Raw genomic sequence first — 20,089 nt, 5'->3', positions numbered from 1 at the left:
CTGAGGTGAACCTCGCTGGAAAAATCCAAACAACTTGGTGTGTTTAATGTCACTTTTCTACTCATCTCAAACTTGCCAAAGAAAAATGTAACTATACTAAGGCAGATGTCACATTTTAATCTGTATTCCTGCGTCTCTCTGTTGCTTTTGATTTTTACTACACCTATTGCTGGGACTCAAAACTTCTTCGGAATCAATATTTCTGCTTAAGAGAACCAACGCAGAAACAGCTTTGCCCCTGGAGAGGTCACCCAGAGCCCGCGTCCGCAGTCTCACTCCAGCGCGCAGCGGACACCGTGTCTGCCTTTGGCTAGAGCCATAGAATCTGAAGACGTGTCATTAATGATGAAGATTCTGTTTTCTGTAAATGACCGATGACAAATAGGTTAACATGAAAACAGCCGCCTACTCTCCAGGGCTGTCACGTGGAAACCCTTTTATCGATGAGCCTCTTCACACCTCCACCCGCCGGCTCTCTGATCATGTGTCCGTGTTGCACTTAACACCCTTGATAAATCAGCACTGTGAAACACTGTCAGGAAAGGCGTTATCAGAAGCAAGTGTTTAAACAGACCTCATCCCTGCCAAGGTGAGATGAATGCGCGGTCCCCACCGCATCCCACCCAGAAAAACGAAATGATTTCCTAACCCAAGGCTCTCCCCGGCACTATTGGCCTCTGGGATGGAGAAGCCTTGGGAACTTTCTGAATCTCCTGAATAGTGCCTTGAATCTTGTCAGTTTTCAATAATTTTGCTTAAGGCATTGATTGATGTTAGGGGGAAAAGTCAGGAACAAAAGAAAAAAAAGACAGGATTTTGAATGTTTGTCTGGTAAAAGAGAAGCTCAGCACCCGATTGATTTAATAACATCTGATCATCCTTCCTCAGTTTTCTAGCCTTCAGATTCTCTTTCCAATGCATGCTTTTAAAAAATGTATCCACTTTGGGCTGGATGTGGTGGCTCACACCTGTAATCTCTGCACTTTGGAGACCGAGGCAGGCAGATCATTTGAGGTCCTGAGGTCAGGAGATGGAGACCATCCTGGCCAACATGGTGAAACCTCATCTCTATTAAAAATACAAAAATTAGCCAGGTGTGGTGGCAGGTGCCTGTAATTCCAGCTACTCCGGAGGTTGAGGCATGAGAATCACTTGAACCCAGGAGGCGGAGGCTGTTGTGAGCCAAGATCATGCCACTGTACTCCAGACTGGGCAAAAGAGCGAGACTCCATCTCAAAAAAAAGAAAAAAAAGGTATCCACTTTGTAAATGTTAATATGTAACATTATGCCTTAAAGCACAGGTCGTCCTGAATGGCAGGCTTGTTTTGTCATCTGTCCGTGTTAACTTGGGATGACATTAAAAATGATTGGAGGAGGTGAGGGATGGGAAGTGTCCTGCAGACACAGAAAGGATGTGTTTCCACCTGCAGCAGCCCGCATCTGCTCTTGGACACCGTGTCTGGACGTCCTTGGGGAAAACCACTGCTTGGTCTGTCCTCACAGACGGCGCTCAGACCTCCCCAGGAGATGCCCACGAGCGCACTCACCTACGTCACAGGCAGCCTGGCAGTGCCTCCTACTGTGTGTGTGTGACGGGGGCGGGGTGGTGTTTGCTTTGCACTGTGATGAGGGGAGCGGATTCCCTTCAAGAAGCATTTTTATCAGCTCTTCCTGCACAATAAAGGAAAATAATTGACTGTAATGGACAACCAGTGCCTGCTGAGGGAGAATGTTAGGGACTTCGCCCTCTCTATAAAAATAAGTCATAACCTGAGTGCAGCCCAAGGTGTCTCATGCATTTTTGGTAGCTTCTAAGAGTTATACAGTCTTCATCTCCAGATGCATTTATTTTGCTTTGGTGGCCTGTCCGGCTGCACAGCCGGTGGTACAGAATGCCCCGTGCAACTCGAGTTCGGGAGGAGACTGGCTGGTGACAGCCACAGGTGAGTGTGGCCTGGCCCAGCTCAGATGCATAGAGCTGGCCCCTTTCCAGTGGTCTTCCTACAGCTTAAACCTATGGAGCCTGTACTTATATGGAAGCAAATAAGTTTCTGCTGTTACATATTTTCTCCACTATGGAAACAGTAGCTATTCATTATAATGATGTTTAGAAAAACATACAAGCCCAAGAGCAGACAGTGCCCATCCTGTCACTCAACAGCGGTGATTAACATCTTCAGGTGCTGGTGACCTCTTCTCACACACAGGTTTCCTATACAAATGGATTCCATCTTGACCTATGCATAGTTTAGCATCCGGCCTGCTTCTGAACCTAGCGTGATAGAATCAGCGTTTTCCATGATGACATGACCTGCGTAGAAATGACACACACCTGTGCGCTGTCCTGCAGGGACACACCTTGCTTAGCTGTGTCTCTGCTGCTGGGTTTGCTGGTATTTTTAAATGATGCCATGCTTGCGTGCTGTCCTGCGGGGACACACCTTGCCTAGCTGTGTCTCTGCTGCTGGGTTTGCTGGTATTTTTAAATGATGCCATGCTTGCGTGCTGTCCTGCGGGACACACCTTGCCTAGCTGTGTCTCTGCTGCTGGTTTGCTGGTATTTTTAAATGATGCCATGCTTGCGTGCTGTCCTGCGGGACACACCTTGCCTAGCTGTGTCTCTGCTGCTGGGTTTGCTGGTATTTTTAAATGATGCCACGCCTGCGCGCTGTCCTGCGGGGACGCACCTTGCTTAGCTGTGTCTCTGCAGCTGGGTTTGCTGGTATTTTTATAATGCTACACAGTTACAGGTATATTCATGTCTGCTGTCTCACTGTCCCCCCATTTCACTATTTTCTTAGGCTAGACGTCCAGGAACAGACTTGCTCCATCAACCACAGGGTGTGGGCATGGGGAAACAGTAGACCAGAGGCTGACGGGGGAGAACACGCCTGTTGACTTGGGACTTTCTTTTCTTACAGCTGTCTCATATACAAATTACAAGAAAACGCCCCCACCCGTGCCCCCTCGGACCACCTCCAAGCCTCTGATCTCGGTGACGGCGCAGAGCAGCACCGAATCCACCCAGGATGCCTACCAGGACAGCCGTGCTCACAGGATGTCCCCGTGGCCCCAGGACAGCCGCGGCCTCTACAACTCCACAGACAGCCTGGACAGCAACAAGGCCATGAACCTCGCCCTGGAGACGGCCGCTGCCCAGCGCCACATGCCCGAGAGCCAGAGCAGCTCCATGCGGACCAGCGACAAGGCCATCCTGGTGTCCAAGGCGGAAGAGCTCCTCAAGAGCCGCTGCTCCTCCATCGGGATTCAGGTAGCTGCTCGTGGCCGCCCCTCAGGGCCTCGCTCCACTCAGTCCTGCCAATAGCATAGAATAAACCAAAACCCACCCAGCAGCCCTGGGTCCTTAGCACTGACCGTAACCCCAGCAGGGCTGTGGAACCTGGGAGCAGGGCTGTGCATTCGCGTTGCAGACCTGCCAGCGCAGTGAGTAGGCGGGAGACCCCCAAGGTGACGCGGGCCCCAGTGCAGGGCTGAAGGAAACCCAGGGGTTCCAGGTCCCTGTCCCCTGCCACCCTGAAAATACACTCCGGGCCACTTGTTTTCCAAGGGCCAAAGGCTGCCTAGAGAGTATGGAGATAACACTGTTTTGATGCTTAAAAGGGGAGGTTTCTGTTGGAGTCTGATTTTTCAAAAGCTTTTTGGTACTGTGGCCAAAGAGTTGAGTGGGGAAACCAGAAGGTGTTGGGAATGAAGAGGTAAAAGGAAAGGCAGGCTCTCCTCTCTACAGAAACTGGACGTGCTCACAGCAACTTCAGGTGCTGGCAGGCCCCTCAGCTGGGGTCACAGATGTTGCCTCCACGGTTTCAGACCACAGACGGTTGACCCGCCGTCCATCTGGGCCCCCAGATGTCTACCCATGATACAGACCTGGCAGACGGCTCCTTTCCCCGTGAATGGAGAGCTCTGGCCGGCTCCTGCCCACGCCGCACCTCCCTCTGCAAGTCTGTTTTAGGTGCAGTGCTGTGCACCCAGGGAGGCCGGGAGATTGTCCTGTGATCTGGGTCAGGCAGCGCATCCCTCCGGGATCTGGCGGCCGTGGTTGAGCAGGGCTGGCCATCAGGCCGTCTGCCAACACGGCCCACCTCCTGCTTCCTTTTACCCCTGCACTCAGCCTGCGTTCCTCAGAGCTTGAACAATCAGATTCTTGATTGCCGCTGGGGCGGTCCAGGGAGGCGGGTGAGTGGAGCGTGCTGAGAGCCGGGCCCACGCGGCGCTGGTAGCTAGGCACGCGGGTGGAGAGAGCAGGGGAGCCGTCCGCTGGTCCAGGGCCTCCGAACCAGGTCTCCACACTGTGGCTTCGTTGTTTTGTTTAGGATTCTGAATTCCCAGAGCATCAGCCCTACCCAAGGTCAGATGTAAGTACCGAAATGTGCTCCAAAGCCGCGTCCGCATGACTTTCATTTCCTCTCCCTTTTTTGGATGTTCATGCGACCGCTCTTGTCGCCTCTGTCCTGATTCTATGTGCCAGGCACTATGCTAGGTGCTCCCATCCATCCCCCTTAGATGAGGACAAGGGGCTCACCAGGGTCCGTAACCTGCCTGCAGCCCTGGGCCTCGCTGGGCCCCGGCGCCCGTAAGCAGGAAAGCTAGGGTGCCATCGCCCGTCTCCGTCTCCAGGGTCATGTCTGCAGTAGAGACTGGAGAGGTCCCCAAATTAGCCAGGTCACTTCCCATTGCCGGACACTCCCACCCTCTCTCTTTTCTCCTCAGCCGCCTCCCACGGGTGCCCTCCAGGATGTCCACCCAGCCATGACCGAGACAGTGCCCACTTCTAAGCATGTGCAGTACCGACTTTATCTGAAATGAGTGGGACATAATTTTGGAAACTCATGCAGTTAAGTCAGCACGCTGGGCACAATGCCGCCGCTTCCTGCCCCGCCCACAGCCAGGACCCCACACCCCTCCGTGGTCAGCCCTCTTCCGATCGCAGCTCCCACCCCTGGCATGGCAGCCTCTGCTGAGTACAGGCTTCTCCTCATCCCCCCAGCTTCCCCTGGAAAGCTTAGCCTGTGCCTTTACCCCTTCCCGGAGGCCTCTCTGGACCCCAGCCCCACACAATGTGTCCTGTGAGAGGGAACTGCACCCCCAGCCTGTTGCCACCCTGCACCCAGCACTGTGCCTGGCACATAGGGAGTGCTCAGTAAATGTTGGGTAAGCGAGTGGACGGATGGGTCGCTGGGTGCGTGCTGGGTGAGGATGGACGCAAAGACAGGAATGCAGGTGGATGATGAAGTCACCTTTCATGGCAGTAAGAAAAAAAAAACACAACATCCTGTGTGTTTTCTGTGCATCCTGTGAGCTGGTGACCTCACAATTATCCAAAGGAAGTGAATTGAAAAGCTACAGAGAAAATGCAGTTGCAGCAGCTCCAGTGTCAGGATAAAGAAAACAGCCAGAGAATTGAAGCCGCTCCAGGAGTAAAGGGGAGGAAAAGAAGGAATCGAGCGAATGAAAGACAGGTTCCTGTGGGTGCCTGGGAGGCCTCAGGAGGGGAGCCGCAGAGGGCAGCCTTGCCAGGGCAGGAGGTGACAGGCTGAGACAGGAGTGAGCAGGCTGTGGACAGGCGGCCACGTCCCTGCCAGGCACCATTTAATCCTTACAATAACCCTGTGTGCTGGTTGTTAACTGTGCCCAGCCTATGGATGGGAAAACTGAGGCTCAGGGAGGGTCAGTGACTTGCTTAAGGGCTCACGGCCAAGGCCATGAGTGAAGCCAGTGGCTGAGACTGGAGCCTGCATTCCACTCCACCCCTCTCTGCTCTGCTTCTCAAAGAGGAGAAAATCCCAGAATGATTCCATGCCCTCAGGAGCCTGCCCTGGTTCTGTTCCTGTTCTGGGACACAGGGCAGGTGTCACGCTGTTCTGCAGCTCATAGACAAAGCTGGCTAGGCTGTGTTCCACCAGCATTCAACGGGACTGGCTTCCGGGACCTTTGGGCACAGTTTTGTCTGAGTGGGGGTAGCAGGAGAATCTGTGTTCTGCAAATGTCATTCCTACAAATGAACAGTGTCCACACCATTGAACACATCTTCTGTGGAACTCACATCCTCTGTGACTCGCTGGCTCGTGGAGAGACAGCTCCAGAGGGGTTCCATCCCGTGGTTCCTGTCCCACAAGGCAGCTCCCTTGTTCGTAGTGCATTGCATGACCTTTTACTCTCAGGATTTGAATTCAGGATTCTCATTATAATTACTGGGCTATGTCTAACATGATCCCCAGTGAGTGAGGGTCCTCAGCTCACACCTCCTATGGCCCCCGTCCTCCTTCCCTGCCCAGCTTAGAGCAGAAGCCAGCAGCAAGTCCCATTCCTCAGATGTCTGGACACGGCCGCATGAGTCTGGCCCTTACAGCAGGACACACAGACAGGTGTCATCACAGCTCCAGATTTGCAGGCCAGATGCCCGAAGGAGAGAATGGGCCCCAGCCTTGGCACTCATAGGCCAGTCCTAGGATAAGGGGGAGAGCTTGTGGGCATGGCTGAGCCACCTCGGAGAGGTCCTCTGACCCGGTCTGGCCTGACCTCGCTTTTCTTCATTCCAGTTGGACCATTTGTGTATTCACTTTTGTTTTTATCCTTTATGGTTTGTGTCTCCTGCTAAGTTTTCTATTTTCTTTTCTGTGCATGTGTGTGTTTGGGGAACTCTGGGAAATGTTTATAGCTCCCAGATACTGCAGGTAGGTGGGATGGAGGCCTGGTGTAACACTCAGGATACTTCTGTCCCTGGTGCCTTGAGAGCCCCATCTTTATAAATGACATCAGTTTTTTTGTTGTTTTTTATTTTTAATTGTTTTTTTGAGATGGCGTCTCACTCTGTTGCCCAGGCTGAAGTGCTGTGGCACGATCTCAGGTCACTGCAGCCTCCGCCTCCACCTCCTGAGTTCAAGGGATTTTCCTGCCTCAGCCTCCCGAGCAGCTGAGATTACAGATATGTGCCACCATGCCTAATTTTTGTAATTTTAGTAGAGATGGGGCTTCACCATGTTAGCCAGGCTGGTCTTCAACTCCTGACCTCAGGTGATCCACATGTCTCAGGCTCCCTAAGTGCTAGGATTACAGGCATGAGCCACCGTGCCCAGTCAATGAGATCAGTTTCTATTCTGTGATCTCAGCAGGTTGTGAGAAGGCAGGGGCAGCCTGGAAAAGACTCTGTGGCGGTCCATTCTGAAAGTCCTGCCTGTGATAAAAGTGTCTGCCTGATTCTCCAGGCACACAGGCAGCTGCTCTTCCTTACAGCTGCCCCAGAGCTGAAAGCCTCACAGGCAGGGCTGGCCACTTACCCCTAACTCTTGGAGGCAGAGCACGTCTCAGAGGGAAAGAGGAGTTTGCATCAAATCCAGGGCACCTGCCCTGCTATGTGTGAGGTGTTGAAGGAAGAGCAGACAGTGAGTTTGCTGGGAGAGCAAAGATTACAGATTGGCACCCTGGCCCAATATTACTAGTGAGCGGTTCCTGCTGCCAGCCCCGCCCACATTCATTTTCTCAGCAGCCGTACAGAAGCTGGGCTCGGAGGAGGCTGGTTGGCTTTGACGCTGCTGCTAGCCTGGGACTGCATGGGAGGTAGGACAGTGATTTTGCTCATTCATCTTTTTTCTTGCACCCATATATTTTTCAAAACTTTAAGAGATGAGGGCTTGCTGTGTTGCCCAGGCTGGAGTGCAGTGGTGCAATCATAGCTCACTCCAGCCTCAAACTCCTGGGCTCAAGTGATCCTCCCCCTTCAGCCTTGCAGCACTGGGATTACAGGCGTGAGCCAGTGTGCCTGGCCTCAAAACTTTTTAAATCTACTTCTAGTCAGAATTTCCTTTGGAAAAAACTGTCGAATTGCCTTTCCACTGTACAACATAATTTATTTTCTTTGTCCCAGATTTGCTTTTCTGTCTCACATGAAGCCTCTCTATGCCCAGGATTTCTGAAATTGATAAATACTTACCTCCTCCTGGCCAAGTATGATTTTACAATGTCCCCTTCAGACTTCACCTTCCAGCAGTGGAGAACTTCATTTTCCTTAGAAAGATTTCATAAGACAGCCACGATAAAAATCTGTGCAGTTCATCATATGCGTGTGCCTTTAATGTAATATACATACCACTATTCAGCTGACCGTCCTTAAAGCTGGGATGAGAGAACAGGGAATTCACATTTGCTGTGGACGAACCTACTTGAGTCAGGCCTCAGGCTGAGAGTTTTACATCAGTTAACTGAGGCATTGGGTGTCCCCTGTTTGAGACAAGGAAGCAAAGATTCAACAAAATTTAAAAGAGTTCCCTAAGAGTTGCATGGCCAGCAAGTAGCAGAATCTGACCAGCTCCAAAAGCTATATTTTCAAATTCACTATAAAAATAACAAAAATATATTAGAGGAAATTTGGAGACAGAGGAAGGAAAAGTTCCTTTTACTTTTTTTGTATTTCTCGTCTTTTTCTGGTACACGTACATGCCTGTGACTATGAGTGTTTCCACCTGTGTGCATGCCCCTGGTGATTGTTGTCCATGGCACCTGTTAACCTGTGTTCTTTAAAGCGTGTATTATAAGCATTCTTGAGGTTATCTTTATAACCATCTTTATTTTTTAGAGACAGGGTCTCACTTTATTGCCCAGGATGCAGTAGAGTGGTGCAATCACAGCTAACTGCAGCCTCAATGTCCTGGGCTCAAGTGAGCCTCCTGCCTCAGCCTCCAGAGTAGCTTGTCCTACCGACGCTACCACTCAGCTAATTTTTTTCTTCCCTTTTGTAGAGATGGGGTCTTGCCATGTTGCCCAGGCTGGTCTCTAACTCCTAGGTTCAAGTGACCCTCCTGCCTCAGCCTCCCAAAGTGCTGGGATTACAGACATGAGCCACCATGCCCAGCTCCGTCGTTTTCACTGCTGTGTGGTATTCCATGTCACCAGTAAATCATGACTTACTGCACATTCCTATCCCACTGTATCACCCTCATTCTCCCCAGGTGCTACTTTATAAATAATGTTGCAATGAACACCTCACACATTGGTCAGAATTTCAGATCCTTTGTTTAGGCTGGATTCCTAGAAATAGAATAAGTGAGACAAATATTCTCCACATTTTTATGATAAAAACGAGTGTTCCTTTTACAAAATCTCTTTAAAAGTATTCATTTGAGTTTATTTCATATCAGATTTGACACTATCTACCAAAATTATAAAGTGCAAATGCCTCGGACCCAGACCTCCCATCCAGTGAATATATTCACAGAAGTTTTCACACAAGTACAGACATGTATTTACATAGCAGCATCATTTATAATGGCAGAAAACTAGAAATAACCAAATTTCCCCTCCACTGAAGGTTCATTAAATGCACTAGGCTATACTCATAAAATGGAATCCTTTGCAGTTAAAACATGAGGCAGCTCCATATGTAGACATGGAATTTTAAATATATTAATTGTATTACAATCCTTTGTTTAAAATAACACTGATAATGTTTATGTCGAGCAAGGTAAGGTTTAATAAAGCCGTGACCCGCTTAAAATTAGAAACGGGAATGGTAAATTCTGACAGGAAGGCCAGGATCTTCACTCACGAATCTGCTTCCTCCTGTAGCCCATCTCACCCAGCTATGACAGCTTCTGCGCCCGTCTTCAGAATTACACCCGGTGAAAGTGGACGTCTCTGTCCATTCCCCTGGCTCCACGGCCGGCCAAGAGCTCCAGGGTTTTCTCCCGCTCTTTATTCTGTGCCGCACACGCCTCTGGGGTCAGAGAGATCCGGGCAAGAGCCCTGGCCCTGACCCCACCCAGGGGACGCTCCTGAGCAAGTCACCCCCCTCTGATCCCCCAGGTCTCTCCCGGGGCTGGAAACATCCTTGGGGTTATTGTGTGGATTACAGGTGATAATCCTGGAACCTCAGCAGAGTGCCTTGGGCAGGGTACGCACCAAGTAAGTCTTCGCTGTTACCATCATTACTTCTCTTAGCCACAAATCTGAGCCAGTCCTTGTTGACACAGGCTTAACCTTAGGACAGTCACAAACTGCAACTCAAATGTTAACGTGCAGCTCCTCTCTCTTGCCTCACAGAGGACAGGGTCAGAAGTATTTAATGCTTTGCACCTTTGCCTTGGAGTGGTCAGTAATATTTTTAAGAAAAGAGAGATTTTATAACTTAGCTATGACATTTCAGAGAGGGATCAAAAGTCCTTTTGATACAGTAGGTAATATTTTTCTGGAAAGAGGAATGACTGAGTGCCTGGAATCATATCAATAGCTCAACTAACCTTTGGTTTCTCAGAGTTTTCCTACTTGGTTTTGTTTTGTTTTGTTTTTTTTAAAAAAACATGCTGTACTAGAATTCCCTTGTGGGATAACTTTACATAGCTGATGATCATTGAAACGCTTGGTGGGTCCGTGGGGACTTTTTGGCAAATACAGCCACAATCAGAATTCTCTGTGGAATACATGATTTTTGTTCTGATATGACATCACCCTGCTGGCCATCCTCTTAACAGATGTGAGACAGCTCTGTGGAGATCAAGGTGGAGAGTTTGCCTCTGTTTCTGATCAGTGCTTAAATTCCTTTCTGTGTCTTCCTGTATGTGGATGCAGCCATCAGTATAACTCTATTAAATTGCTTATTTGTTGTCATTAGCTATGTTTGGTTCATGCTGTACTTTCTTCACTGTAGGGCGTGATAAGAGCTTTTAAGTCCTCTAATAATGCAGTTCAACAAAACCTATTTTTTTGTCTGAGCTGAACTAAGCAGTTTTATTTGCATACATTTAAAAGACCAAAGTGCAGCACTGAGTTCAGGCAGTTATGTAAAATGTGATGAGACGCAGGAGCGATGTAATTACTCCAGTGTGAATGCATTTCCCTCGCTGCGATTTTACTGGGTCAAGTGCACCGCTGCATTAATTAAACAAATGCGCAATTAATTACAGCAAATCCACAACAACAACAAAATAGTCCCTTGCCCCGGCCCCATGTTTCAGTTCTAAAATAAGATGTTCTCTGTTGAATTAGGTGGAAACGGCCACAGATTCTGACACAGAGAGCCGCGGTCTGCGGGAATACCACTCTGTCGGGGTGCAAGTGGAAGATGAGAAGCGGTAACTCAGCCCCTCCTGACGCGCGGTGACCCCCGAGCGAGGGCTCTTTGTCAAACGCCTGATGGAAGCTCCTAGATCCTGCCGGCCCTCAATCATGCCGGTCCTTGTGGAAACAGGGCCATACGTTATACTTTTCCATTGATAACCCTCAAGTATGAGTTAACACCCACCCATGTCTTGTTTTTGCAAGAGGCAAGGGAGTAATTCTTTCCAAAGTAATTTATCACCTCTGCAAGCAGAGCAGCTGACGGCCTGAAAGTCAGCGTCCTTGATCCAAAGGAAAGGACGGGCTGAGTGACGCTAATGCAGGCCTCACGCCTTGTCGTGTTTCACGTAAAACGACAGAAAGCAAAGCACGTTCAAGGCCTTCGTACACTGTGAAATTGTTTCACTTCAAAAATATTACCTGGAAACAAAAAATACAAAGTGATGTCCATTAGTCGTATTTTTGTAACAAGGCAGGACGATCATTTTTTTAGTTTATATTTAAAATAGCATGTATTGTCTATTTCATAAAAACAAATTTTGATGAGAATATTACATTGTGAGGGCTCAGCCAGGGTCTGACAGGGACAGTGTTGGGTGGCCTCCCTCATCAAGGAGCGTTTTAGCACCCGCCCTAACCCGTCCTGTGGAGATTTTGATTGCAAAGGGCTCAGCCAGCATCTGACAGGGACAGCGTTGGGTGGCCTCCCTCATCAGGGAGCATTTTAGCACCCACCCTAACCCGCCCTGTGCAGATTTTGATTGCAAAGACATTCCGACCCCAGCTAATGGCTTCCGTAGTTTCCAAGAGACCTCCTAGAACCTGGCCATCTTCTGCACCTGCGAGCCGGGCAGGCTGCCTTCCATCCTGCTCTGTGGCTCAGTGTCCCTCCCTGTGCCCCCAGCAAAGGGAACACGTGGCAACGTCACCAGCCAGCTGCATGCACAGCTGTGTGCTTCTGTGTGTTCAGTCTGCAGAGCCACAGCGATGGCTGCGGTAGCTGGGGCTATGTAGACACAGAGAGACACACACACCACACAGAGAGACAGACACACATCCCACACAAACATAGCCATATAGAGCATACCCACATGCACACACACACACTCACAGCATTCTCACCCAGAATACTGGTCTCCAACTATAAGCCCCTTCCTACCAACTATTTTGGTGATCAGCTATGTGGAAAAGATGACATTAAAATATAGACAGTGAAAATGATTTTCCAACACCTGCCAAAGTCAGAATTTGGAGTCATTATTTTGCATACAGGGGTTAATGGGGACATATTAAGTTATCCAGATAGAAGTGGCTCAGGCCCTGAAACACAATTTGGAATCCACTAAAACTCAGTATGATGTGGCTATTGTTTACATAAAAGAAGCAACCCACCGCCTCGGCTGCATAGTTCGTAGCATGTTTCTGAAAGGGAGGTAGCCATTTGCTAATAATGGTTTCAGGAAACATGTTAACTCTCATTGTATCCTTCAATAAACTTAAATCCCAAGTGGGCTTTATTTAGGCCCTGAGATTTAGGCAGATGTTAAAGTTTAATGATTTGCAAAACCAAATGTTCTTCTACAGACAGACAAACCACCACCTGCCCTTGAGCTGCCAGGCTGCTGCGCTCCTGGCAGGTGACATGTAGGAGTTTGTTGCATGAAGTCCTCTCAGAAGGGCTACCATCTTTCTTCCTTCCCTCCTTTTGCAGACACGGACGTTTTAAACGTTCTAACAGCGTCACGGCCGCCGTCCAAGCTGACCTGGAGCTGGAGGGGTTCCCAGGCCACATCACCATGGAGGACAAAGGCCTCCAGTTCGGCTCATCCTTCCAGCGGCACTCCGAGCCCAGCACCCCCACCCAGTATGGCGCGGTGAGAACTGTACGGACCCAGGGGCTCTTCAGCTATAGAGAAGACTATCGGACCCAAGTGGACACCTCCACCCTGCCCCCTCCGGACCCCTGGCTGGAGCCCGCCATCGACACGGTAGAGACTGGGAGGATGTCTCCGTGCCGCAGGGATGGCTCGTGGTTTCTGAAGCTGCTGCACGCAGAGACAAAGAGGATGGAAGGCTGGTGCAAAGAGATGGAGAGAGAGGCGGAGGAGAACGACCTCTTGGAGGAAAGTAAGAGCTCAGGCTTCCCTGGGGCCTCTTAAACATCATTCCTCAGTAATGCAGACATGCCCATCACAGCATTAATGGAGAAAAGTTCCTCCCTTTGGTATTCGAGTGAATGAAAATAAACGTGCTTTCTAGTATATCCCCCTCAATTCTAAGAAAAGATATAAATTACATGAAAAGAGAAGCAGTCACTAAGATATGGAAGGAAAATTGTTTGTATTTTGTTTTGTCAGGTAAGTTGAATAGAAGATCAACTGTGCTAACAGTTTTCTTGGGAGCAGAGTTGATCTCAAATTCCACTTAGCGGTTTTCTTGAATTTTGGCAAAAACTTAATTTGGAGCATTTATGTTATTTTCTAGTATTGTTACCAGCTCATGCTTTACAAGAAAATGCGTTGGCATTATGCCAAAGAAACGTTGAAGATAAGTAAAAGATAAAGTTAGTTAGTTAACTATGTGATGATGTGCCCAAAGGTCTCACTCCTGGGTGGAATGGGAAGGCCGTGTCATTCCTCTGTTAGTGTCACCATCAAAGGTCTCACTCCTGGGTGGAATGGGAGGGCCATGTCATTCTTCTATCAGTGTCACCAGGGCAGATCTGTCCCAGCCCCTTTGGGGCTCACCTCTGCCTGTCTTCGTGGAAGGGGACAGCCCCTTATTCTCTACCCTTCTCCCATTTGCCTAGAGAAACCGCGGATCGCCTGAGGTCAGGAGTTACAGATCAGCCTGGCCAACATGGTAAAACCCCATCTCTACTAAAAATACAAATTAGCCGGGCGTGGTGGCGGGTGCCTGTAATCCCAGCTACGTGGGAGGCTGAGGCAGAAGAATCACTTGAACCTGGGAGGCAGAGGTTGCACTGAGCCAAGATCATGCCATTGCTCTCCAGCCTGGTGACAGAGTGAGACTCTGTCTCAAAAAAAAAAAAAGAGAGTTCAGAAGCAGCACCCATTATAAATTGCTGTATTTGACTTCCAAGCTAATACCACCTGTCTTTGTTTATAGACCAATTACATAATTGCACAATACCTACAACTAATGCTTATGTTGAACACAGTACAATTTCACAAAGCTATTTCTGAACGTCTTGACAAATTATGCTCTTTCTAAAGTATTTTTCTTTTTCTGTGAATTTATTTGTACATTGACAAGATCACTATAAATTCTGAACTTCAAAAGGATAGCTGAGATCCTTGGGAATTTGTCCCTGACATTCCATTTCTAGATGGCTGTTTTAATGGGGCATTCACTAATCCTAGAAATAGAAGTGCAACGATGAAACTACTTCGACCATGACTTACAGAGAACAATGGCCTTGCATGCTTGGCAGTCTGAGAAAATCATTGGCGTGCTGATATTTTATGTTATAACTTAAGGTCTGAACCTATGAAGAAAGACAGACATTGCCTTTAATTGACTAACTAACTCTGTTCTTCTACATTTGTCTCCTAATCATCAAATTCCACCTATTCTTTACAGAAGGTGACGTTGGACGCTGAGTGTTGGGGAAGAGATGTTGTCTTCCACGTGACCCACAGTCCCCACAGCACCCATGGCTGCATGGGGCTGGCACAAGTCAGCGTAGCTGCTTTCTGATCGTTCACACGGCATTTGCATTTCTCATGGTTAGGGTACATTTAACAGAGTGACCTCACAATTTTGATATCTAAAAATCACTCATTTTCTGCAGCATCTTCCGCCCTTGTTAGTATATGCCTCAACTTGGCCAAATTGTCTTAATTTTAAAAGGGATTTATAATCTTTAGCACAAAGATAAAACACACAAAAAAACTGCATTGCCTAAGTTGATGCCAAATTCGAGTTAAATTGCCAGCTCTGGTTTTGTGCATGCTGACAGGGGCAGCGTAGGGCTGGAGTGCCCTCCTTCCAGGATGAGAGCAGGTGATGAGACCTGCATGTCACTCAATCAGGCTGCATTTTCTACACCATGTGGTTCCTCAGAAGAACACCTTTGAGGAGGAGGAGAGAGGAAAAAAATTTACAAAGAGGTCATGTTTGTCAGGGTTTAGCCCAGAAAATGCCTATAAAATTGTGTACTGTTGTCATTTGAGTTTATCCCATTTGGGAGACATTCAGAAAGTTCTGGTCTTCTTTGGAAGGTGTAAGACATTGAGACATTAGCCATTACTGTGTTTATAACACAGAGACTACTTCCCCTGTCATCATTTTCCATGTTTAGTGCATACTTTCAATTTCATTTTTTCTAGTATTATCATTTTTGAAAAGATATCTTTTAAAAAAAATAGAATCCTCAGCGAGGCACAGTGGCTCACACCTATAATCCCAGCACTTTGGGAGGCTGAGGCAGGAGGATTGCTTGAGCCTAGGAGTTTTAGACCAGCCTGGACAACACAGTGAAACCTTGTCTCTACCAAAAAAAAATAATAATTAACATTTTAAAAAGTAGCCTGGGGTGGTGGCACATGCCTGTAGTCTCAGCTACTCAGGAGGCTAAAGTGGGAGGATTGCCTGAGCCGCAGAGGCAGAGGTTGCAGTGAGCCGAGATCCCACCATCACTCCAGAATAAGACCCTGTCTCAAAAAATAAAGAATATCTAGACCAGTTCTTCCTGAACACATATGATTTGTCAGGTCCTATGCTGAATGCACTACAGACCTCATTAATGCTCATCCCGATGGACTAGGAGGGTAGTACTGTAAGCATTCCACAGAATAAACTGGGGCTCTGAGAGATTAAGATCTTGCCCCAAATCACAGAATAGCAGCAATGACCCGAGACTGGGAGTCACAGCCCTCTGACGTTGAAGGCTCTGCCTTTCCAGCAGTGACTCGGGTCTGGGAGTCACAGCCCTCTGACGTTGAAGGCTCTGCCTTTCCAGCAGTGACTCGGGTCTGGGACTCACAGCCCTCTGACGTTGAAGGCTCTGCCTTTCCAGCAGTGACTCGGCTCTGGGAGTCACAGCCCTCTGACGTTGAAGGCTCTGCCTTTCCAGCAGTGACTCGGCTCTGGGACTCACAGCCCTCTGACGTTGAAGGCTCTGCCTTTCCAGCAGTGACTCGGGTCTGGGACTCACAGCCCTCTGACGTTGAAGGCTCTGCCTTTCCAGCAGTGACTCGGGTCTGGGAGTCACAGCCCTCTGACGTTGAAGGCTCTGCCTTTCCAGCAGTGACTCGGGTCTGGGAGTCACAGCCCTCTGACGTTGAAGGCTCTGCCTTTCCAGCAGTGACTCGGGTCTGGGAGTCACAGCCCTCTGACGTTGAAGGCTCTGCCTTTCCAGCAGTGACTCGGGTCTGGGAGTCACAGCCCTCTGACGTTGAAGGCTCTGCCTTTCCAGCAGTGACTCGGGTCTGGGAGTCACAGCCCTCTGACGTTGAAGGCTCTGCCTTTCCACCCCATGGTCTGAAGGCATCAAGTCAAGAAGTTCCCTTGTGGGAAGCACTACCTCCACTGCCTGCTTCCAGGCTGGATGTGCATCCCATCCTTTCACCTGCTGTTTCAGACAAGGTCGTGTCCCATCCCTGACCCTTCAGCTCATTCTGGTCCTCCACCACTGTGACCCACATGGTCCAGAGAGTCCCTCAGCCGTGAAGACAGAGGCCAAGTTTCTCCCGCATTAGCCATTGGCACATAAGTGGCAGGAGCTGTAAGGAGGCAAATTATTTCTCAAACCAAGAATGAAAGTCCTTACAAATGGCTTTAGTGCTGAGGCCCTGTCACGGTAAGTCCTGGTTTTCTGTCACTGGAGGCATTCCAGAATATTCTATAAATTATGCCATAAAAATACTACATACAAAATTGAATTTGATGGCATATAGGGACCCAAATCAACAGTAAGATTCCAAAATCTTAGGATATATAGTATTTTTTTTCATACCTATGTTATGAAATTATATTTTGGGCAAAAATTACTTCATATAATGGAAATTTCAATATTCAGAGATCAGAGATTTAGTCTCATAAGCCATTTAATTTAATCTTTATTTTAAAAAGTGCCATATCCAGTAACACTGCCCTTCATCCTGCCTATGGGGAGGGTCTGCGCTACCTGACCTCACAGAGCCTCTGTGGCTGGCCCTTTCCCCATGCCCTGGGGGATGATGGAACTTGCCTAAAGCTCCACCCCTCTGCTGTCATTTGAGATTTTAGACTCCTTCAATGAAGTGGTCACATTTGACATTTATCATCCACAGATATTGCCTCACACATCACCTGTCACAGAGTGCCAGGCAACAGGAACGGGGAGGAAGAGAGGGAAGCAGGAGGATGGGCTGTCTTACCGAACAGGATGCCACACCCCTGCTCACACCTTTATAAAAGCAGAACATCTAGACTCCCAGAGAATCACCTGGCCATCCTCAGTTATGGAGGCTGGGAGTAGCTTACACACTTCCCATTCTACAGACATGCACTGACATGATCCTGATTTTGCTTGTCTTTGCTCCACTATATATATATACACCTATTTTTTTTTTTAAGACGAAGTCTCACTCTGTCACCCAGGCTGAAGTGCAGTGGCGCGATCTCAGCTCACTGCAACCTCTGCATCCCGAGTTCAAGCAGTTCTCCTGCTTCAGCCTCCTGAGTAGCTGGGATTACAGTTGAATGCCCCTACGCCCGGCTAATTTTTAATCAGAAAATGTAACTGCCTTGCTATAAACTTTGAACACAAGGAACAGAGAATGGATGAACTTGATACTTTTTGTGATTTTCTTAATTTCTTAAATTGCCCAGATACTTTCATCTTTTTGTGGACAGATGTCAAAACACTTGTTATGCCTCTCATTTGTGTGCTTTGTCCATAAAACTAGCACAATATTAATCAAGTTCAGATACTTCCCTAAATGTTTAAAAGGTAAGATGATAACCTTAATTTCCAGTCCTAATTTCAGGAGCAGATACAGGGTTACTGGTTATGGCACTTTTTAAAATAAAGATTAAATTAAATGGCTTATGAGACTAAAACTCTGATCTCTGAATATTGAAATTTCCATTATATGAAGTAACTTTTGCCCAAAATGTAATTTCATAACATAGTTCCCTGAACTGATTGAATGAATCTAGATTGAGTCAGTCTCCTATGGTTAATAAAAACTATTGTGAACCCAAAGAAATGCTGGTCTGCATGAAGTCACATTAATGCAGGTCGCCTATTGTTAATAAAAGTACTTTCAAGACACTGTGAATCATTACTAATGTTTTAAGATTTTTGTATTAATTATGTTAAACCAAATGGGTAAATACATAAAGGAAAAATCAAAAATTTGCATATTTTCTAAAACAAAAGGGATCCTTCCCAAGCTAAGACTATTGAATAATTCCATTGAGATGCAATTCTCATCAAGAACTCACCAAGGAAGCACATGTACACACAGGATCTTTCAAACGGTATCGGAAACTTCCTTGCCCCAACAACTCCTCCTGAAGTAACGAATAACCTACATGTTCACTGGGTCAGATGCACATTCAAGGCAAACACTAATGCTTGGAGGAGCATAGGGATTTGCTCACTGAGGTCTCCTTTTACAGCCAGAATGACCACAAGTCATATTAACACAAGAGCCAGGGTCAGATGTGTGACGTTGTATCTCCTGGGCCATCTTCCATGCTGAGACACAATGGTCTGGATGGGGAAAAGCACCCCAGCAGTTGGCACTCACACAGGGGTCAGCAGATGACAAAGAGCCCAGAGAGACTCTGAGAATGAGCAGAACACATGCACCATGCAGGGCACGAGGAGGACATGGCCACAGAGAAACTGTGCCTGTGTCCATGGTTGGCCCAGGTGGTTTCAGACCAACAGAAAAGATTGAGGAATCAGAAATACTGATGATGTTCTGAGCACAGCAGATGTCTGTGTGCATATTGGCAGCTACCGGCCTTAGGGGTCAATATATCGCACGGCTTAATGGAACGTCCACTGCTTCCAGACCTCCTGGGAGATGCAGGTCATGGACTGTGTCCATTATGCGGATCAGACTAAGACAATCAACCCACTGACCAGGCCTCTGCTAAGCACCTATGAAGATGTTGCCACACAACCCAACTAAATGGTCATGGGGAAATCAGACCATAAAAAGACATGGATTCTTGTCAGCATAGGAAAAGGAAACAGTCAGAAAAGTGAAAAGACAACTCACAGAATGGGAGAAAATGTCTGCAAACTGCCCATCTGACAAGGGACTAAGAACCAGAATATACAAGGAGCCCAAACAACTCAACAGCAAAAAAAAAAAAAAAAATTCAAAAATGGGCAAAAGACCTGAATAGGCATTTCTCAAAAGAAGACATACAAGGGGCCAACAGGTATGTGATAAAAGATTCAACACCACTAACCATCAGGAAAATGCAAATCAAAACCACGATGAGATGTCACCTCATCCCAGCTAGAATGGCTATTATCACAAACACACACACACAAAAAAACCCCAGCAAATGCTGTGACACATGCAGAGGAAGGGGAAAGCTTGCTCACTGCTGGTTGAAATATGAAGTAGCCACTATGGAAAGCAGTATGGAGATTTCTCAAAAACTAGAAATAGAACCACCATGTGATCCAGCCATCCTGCTGGGCATAGACCCAAACAAAAGGAAATTCATGTATTAAAGGGATTTGTGCACCCACATGTTTATTGCAGCATTATTCATATTATCCAAGATATAGAAGAGACCTAGGTTCCCATCAGTAGATAAATGGATAAAGAAAATGTGGTAAGAAAGAAATGTGTGTGAATAATATTCACAGTGGAATATTATTCAGCCATAAAAAAGGAATTAAGTCTTGTCATTTGCAGCAACATGGATGGAATTGGAGGTTATTATGTTAAGTGAGATAAGCCAGGCAGAGAAAGATAAGTGCCGCATAATCTCACTCAGATGTAGAGCTCAGCCGGGTGCAAGGGCTCATGCCTGTAA

At 47.6% G+C, this 20,089-nt stretch overlaps 1 protein-coding gene across 2 annotated transcripts in view; it reads left to right on the top strand.

The window, feature by feature from the left end:
• DLGAP2 (DLG associated protein 2) overlaps positions 1-20,089 on the top strand; it is a 921,880-nt gene that overhangs the window by 881,412 nt on the left and 20,379 nt on the right. For both annotated transcript variants that reach the window (XM_030812421.1, XM_003271382.4), the window contains 4 exons: positions 2,923-3,272; positions 4,336-4,377; positions 11,000-11,085; positions 12,783-13,198. In XM_030812421.1, coding sequence (XP_030668281.1) covers positions 2,923-3,272; positions 4,336-4,377; positions 11,000-11,085; positions 12,783-13,198 — 894 coding nt within the window. The remainder of the gene's footprint in view (positions 1-2,922; positions 3,273-4,335; positions 4,378-10,999; positions 11,086-12,782; positions 13,199-20,089) is intronic.

This window comes from Nomascus leucogenys, chromosome 4, assembly GCF_006542625.1.
Source record: "Nomascus leucogenys isolate Asia chromosome 4, Asia_NLE_v1, whole genome shotgun sequence".
Classification (NCBI taxonomy): domain Eukaryota; kingdom Metazoa; phylum Chordata; class Mammalia; order Primates; family Hylobatidae; genus Nomascus; species Nomascus leucogenys.
The sequence above is the reverse complement of the archived record's forward strand: the minus strand, read 5'-3'. Positions and strand labels throughout refer to the sequence as shown.